We start from the raw sequence: 5093 nt of genomic DNA on the forward strand, positions 1-5093 counted from the left end.
CTGTTTGATTGTAGAAGGTCATTATGTAGTCCATACCCTGTTTGATTGTAGAAGGTCATTATGTAGTCCATACCCTGTTTGATTGTAGAAGGTCATTATGTAGTCCATACCCTGTTTGATTGTAGAAGGTAACTATATTGTGCATACCCTGTGTAAATATAATCAATTAACCCTTTCCTTAATTGTCACCTGTTTATTTGTCAGGGTTGGCACAGTGTGGCAGATCCTATTCTGTTGAAACCTTCACAAGAAGTAGGGGTAAGTTCATGTTTTACATCAACCACCAAATGTGTAACGTAGCTGATGCCTTGTTGCTACGTCTGTCTGCCACCATGTTTCCTTTCAACAACTTCTGAAAAGTAAGGAGGTCTTGGTAATAATATTTAGCCAGTAGCATGCTGTTATGAAAGCCTATCAGATTTATTCAAATAATGGTTGTTGATCTACTTTCATGGACGCAGGGGTCAAATATTTAAAATCTTTGAAACAACTTCTTCAATAGGTCCTTTATTCACATAAACTTGATTGTCTTAAAAGCCCCTTGGAAAAATGAGATAAAAAGTTCCAACAAAGATCCATAAGCGTAGAGCAGTAATACTAGCTTGTAGTGTTTAAGCACTTGCTATCAATTTGTATGCAGGTTAAACGTTCATATAGCACAACCAGTAAAATGTTTGTGTGACATTTCAATGACTAGAATGATGTGTACTTTGTCACCTTCGTTGGACAACTGACATATAAAGCGTATGTACAGTAAGGTGTAAAATATGAATGAGATGACAATAAAGTTGATTAGGCTGTGATGAAGGAATATGTAATATGTACACTTGAGTGTTATTAATGTATGAAATGGCTATCACATCAGCAGGTATTATATGTTATATTATATGTGTGAGAGTCTATCCTCCCACTAAGCCTACCATATATTCTATTTCGATACATTAACAAACATACACACCATATTGAAGGGTCTATATTTAGCCCTTTTGAAGTGTCTATATTTAGCTTTCTAATCCAAGGTGTGGCAGGTAGATCCAACCAAGTTTGAAGCTGGCGAGACTTTGGATATGAAGGACTGTGCCGACTACCTGGCTCGCGTTACCTTGGTGATGGAACATAACCCTGACTTTGTTCTCAGGCTTCACAACGATGCTGAGGGTCAAAAGTTCATAGCACAAATCGAGGAGGTAAGTGTGACCCATAACCCCAGTGAAGGTCAACAGTTCATAACACAAATTGGGGTGGTAAGAGTGACCTTTAACCTTAGTGAAGGTCAACAGTTCATAACACAGATCAAGGAGGTGAGGGTGACCTATGATCCAAGTGAAGGTCAACAGTTCATAACACAGATCAAGGAGGAGAGTGTGACCTTGGCCCCAGTGAAAATTAACAGTGCATAGCACAAGTCAAGGAAGAGAGTGTGAACTATAACCCCAGTGAATGTCGACAGTTCATAACACAGATAAAGGAGGTGAGTGTGACCTACAATGTATTACCCCAGTGAAGGTCAACAGTTCATAACACAGATCAAGGAGATGAGTGTGACCTATGACCCCAGTACAGGTCAACATTTTGTAGCACAAATCAAGGATGTGAGTGTGACCTATGACCCCAGTGAGGGTCAACAGTTCATCAGACACAAAAGAGTAGGTATATGTGACCTATGACTGTAATGGAGGTTAACCGTTCATATCACAGGGGAAGTAACTGTGACCTTTGAATACAATGGAGCTCAAAAGTCTGTTACGTAGAAGTGGCAAGTATGACCTCTGCATCCACTGGAGGTCAACAGTTTGTTACATAAGGAGATGTAACCTCTGAATCTTGCTGATGTAGACAAACAGAGACATGAACTTTGACACTAGTGGTGTCGTGGTCAACAATTAATGACATCAGTTGTGGCCAATATTTAATTTACTGTTGGTCTGGTAAAACATGTTTTCCCATTAAACTCCTGACAATTTAATTTTTCAGTTGGCTTTAACCAACAACACAGATTTCATGACATCCTATCACATCCTGAGGAAAAGGGTTTTTGAGCTGGATACCGAGAAAGGCAAGGGGCAGTTGAAGAGGTTGGTGTTTCAGAGATATAATGAATATGTCTTATTATTTCAGAACTAATTACATTTCAAATGTGCTATTTTGTTTGTTCAACTCCAGTTAATTCCTTGTAATGATGTCATTTCACTGGATTTTATTTCTGATATTTTTACCTGGAGCTGCTCCAAAATAAATATGCAATGTCTATAATGATTTTAAACCTGGTAAAGGTGTCTGATATAAGTTGCCCAAAACCCAGAGAGTCAACCTGAAACCTACCACCAAACCAGGGTTCAAATGTTGTCAATTGCTTTAACCTGAGACCTGACTAGGGGCAGACATGAATTTGTTAATTATTACCCCACTTTGTTGAGGAAGGTATATAGTAAACACTTTGTTAGTGCAGCTGTCTGTACTTGCATCTAATCTGTCCATCCGTTTGAAATAAAAAATAAAAAACCACTTGTGTACAAGATATCTCATACATGTATATCCTTTACCATGATATGTTTAATACCATATTATGATAATTTCAAGTTGATGGCTTTTCTGTCTCACAATTATGTTCCATAAAAAAGGTTACATGCTTTGTGTTATCGGTGCTGTCTGCACTTTGAATATTTTTTACATTTTGATGTATGTGTCTTACAGGTGTCGTCTGCCCAGTGGTAAAATGGTTTGGCTTTGTAAGGAACACTGCAGCAAACTCAAGGTCATGGTTCTGAGTGATGAGACAGCAGAGGTCAAAGTCAAGGTCGCCAACCAACCCTGGTTAGACGAAATGGTGGATTACTTGAGAGTTGAACAGAAAAAACCATTTGAATTTAAAGAGAATAAAAAAAGTAAAAGGCTTCCAAAAGGTAAGATAATTTATTCTGAAGCATATTTCTGAAACTTAAAACAGTTTGTCTATTTTCTCTCAAATGGTAAAATAAACTGTGAAATATAATACATAAGACTGAAATTTGTACCATTTAGGCCGCTTTATTAACAAAGATTTTTTCAAAATGTTCCATGGTTCTTCTAGTTAGTTCTGCATTTCAGGATAATTTTTCAAGTTCTTAAAGGCAATATAATTCATCAAAATTAATTCTGAAACATTGAAAATTTTGTCAAAACTAGTTCAAATAAATGTAAAATATGTCTATTCTGATGTCCATTGGAAAAAAACCATTTTGTGATCCATGTTCTATATTTGAAGTTTGTAATGTAAAACTTGATTCTGAATTTGAGGTAAATTTTGGTATTTCTGTTTTATATAGGCAAAACTAAGAAGGTACAGGACATGGAGAAAGACTTGAGACGTTCTATGTCTCGAAGTGCTTCCACCATGGGGAAAGAAAAACTTGCCATGGCCCTGGCTATAGTGAAAGCTGAAGAACTGGCAAAGACTGAGAAAAAACCTTCAGCCTCCAGCAACGCCTCTCAACCATTGGCAGTAGCCCTCAAAACAGAAGAGGCATCCATAACAATAGAACCCAAAAAGGCTCTGCAGAATACTAGCGATAAAAAAACTACAGAAGACAAAAAGGAATCAAAAACTGATGTTGATAAGACGATGGCAGATGTCAACAATCAATGGATAACAGATGCCAAGGACAGTGAACAGAATGGTCAGAGGAGAGCAGCTGCTCCTCCAAAAACCCAGACACAAAAACCAGACGTAAAGCAGAGCAGTACGTGTATACTGTCTTAGTTACCTAGTAGGTAGTTAGGTACTGTCTTAATTTTCCTATTAGGTAGTTAGGTACTGTCATAGTTACCTAGTAGGTAGTTAGGTACTGTCATAGTTACATAGTAGGTAGTTAGGTAGTGTCTTAGTTACCTAGTAGGTAATTAGGAAGAATCTGGCACACATTGCTATCATGAGATAGGAAGAGGCTGATTTAATCCTCAATATCCTCAACACTTTATTCCACATAAAATACGAACCGTCTATAATTTATCTGCGATACTTTTACTCGTAATGATCCTTTTTATGTATTAACCTGTAATTTACCTGTGCTATTTTACCTGTAATTTACCTGTGCTATTTTACCAGTAATTTACCTCTTACTTGTCTTTTTACTATCGCTATAGATTCATAAAATTATAGATCACTAGAGGTGTATATAAATCATTATTTATTTATTGTGCAAGCATAACATCAGGCTCATGTGACAAGTATTTGCGATAATTTTACCGTTGTTATCCCTCATATATAGATTAATATTAGATATCTGACAATAAAAGAGGTCAATCTATACAGAGTTATGAGGGACTAGATATGTACAATCAAAGTTGTGTTCTGTCTTAAATACCTTTGCATGTCTTTTCTCTATACATTCTGTATATACTCATTCAATTGTGAAATAAAATTGATAGTTTTGCTTTATTCTCTAAAATGGTCTAGGTGCCATTATGTATGTGTCCATAGCATACTAGATCTGTTAAAAACTCCAATATGCCTTTATTTCGTTTCCAAAATTTCCAAAAATCAGCAATGTTCATTAACATTTACAATGTCATTGGTTCAGCAGTGTTCCTTAACATTTACAATGTCAGTGGTTCAGCTGTGTTCCTTAAGGTTCCTTAACATTTACAATGTCATTGGTTCAGCAATGTTCCTTAACATTTACAATGTCAGTGGTTCAACAGTGTTCCTTAACATTACAATGTCAGTGGTTCAGCAATGTTCCTTAACATTGACAATGTCAGTGGTTCAGATGTCTGCCTTAATGTTCCTTAACATGTACAATGTCATTGGTTCAACAGTTTTCCTTAACATTTACATTGTCAGTGGTTCAGCTGTGTTCCTTAAGGTTCCTTACCATTTACAATGTCATTGGTTCAGCAGTGTTCCTTGACATTTACAATGTCATTGGTTCGGCAGTGTTCCTTTACATTTACAATGTCAGTGGTTCAGCAATGTTCCTTAACATTTACATTGTCAGTGGTCCAGCAGTGTTCCTTAACATTCACAATGTAAGTGGTTTAGCAATGTTTCTTAACATTTACAATTTCAGTGGTTCAGCAATGTTCCTTAACATTTACAATGTCAGTGGTTCAGC

General features: G+C 36.6%; 1 protein-coding gene across 1 annotated transcript in view; it reads left to right on the forward strand.

Moving 5' to 3' along the window:
- LOC110454969 overlaps positions 1 to 4734 on the forward strand; it is an 89143-nt gene extending 84409 nt beyond the window's left edge. Inside the window, exons 56-60 of the mRNA XM_021504816.1 lie at positions 205 to 258; positions 1020 to 1187; positions 1975 to 2075; positions 2695 to 2903; positions 3306 to 4734. Of these exons, the coding sequence (XP_021360491.1) occupies positions 205 to 258; positions 1020 to 1187; positions 1975 to 2075; positions 2695 to 2903; positions 3306 to 3739 (966 nt within the window). The 3' untranslated portion in view covers positions 3740 to 4734. The remainder of the gene's footprint in view (positions 1 to 204; positions 259 to 1019; positions 1188 to 1974; positions 2076 to 2694; positions 2904 to 3305) is intronic.
- The last annotated feature ends 359 nt before the right edge of the window (positions 4735 to 5093 follow it).

Source organism: Mizuhopecten yessoensis, unplaced genomic scaffold, assembly GCF_002113885.1.
Source record: "Mizuhopecten yessoensis strain PY_sf001 unplaced genomic scaffold, ASM211388v2 scaffold8123, whole genome shotgun sequence".
NCBI lineage: Eukaryota > Metazoa > Mollusca > Bivalvia > Pectinida > Pectinidae > Mizuhopecten > Mizuhopecten yessoensis.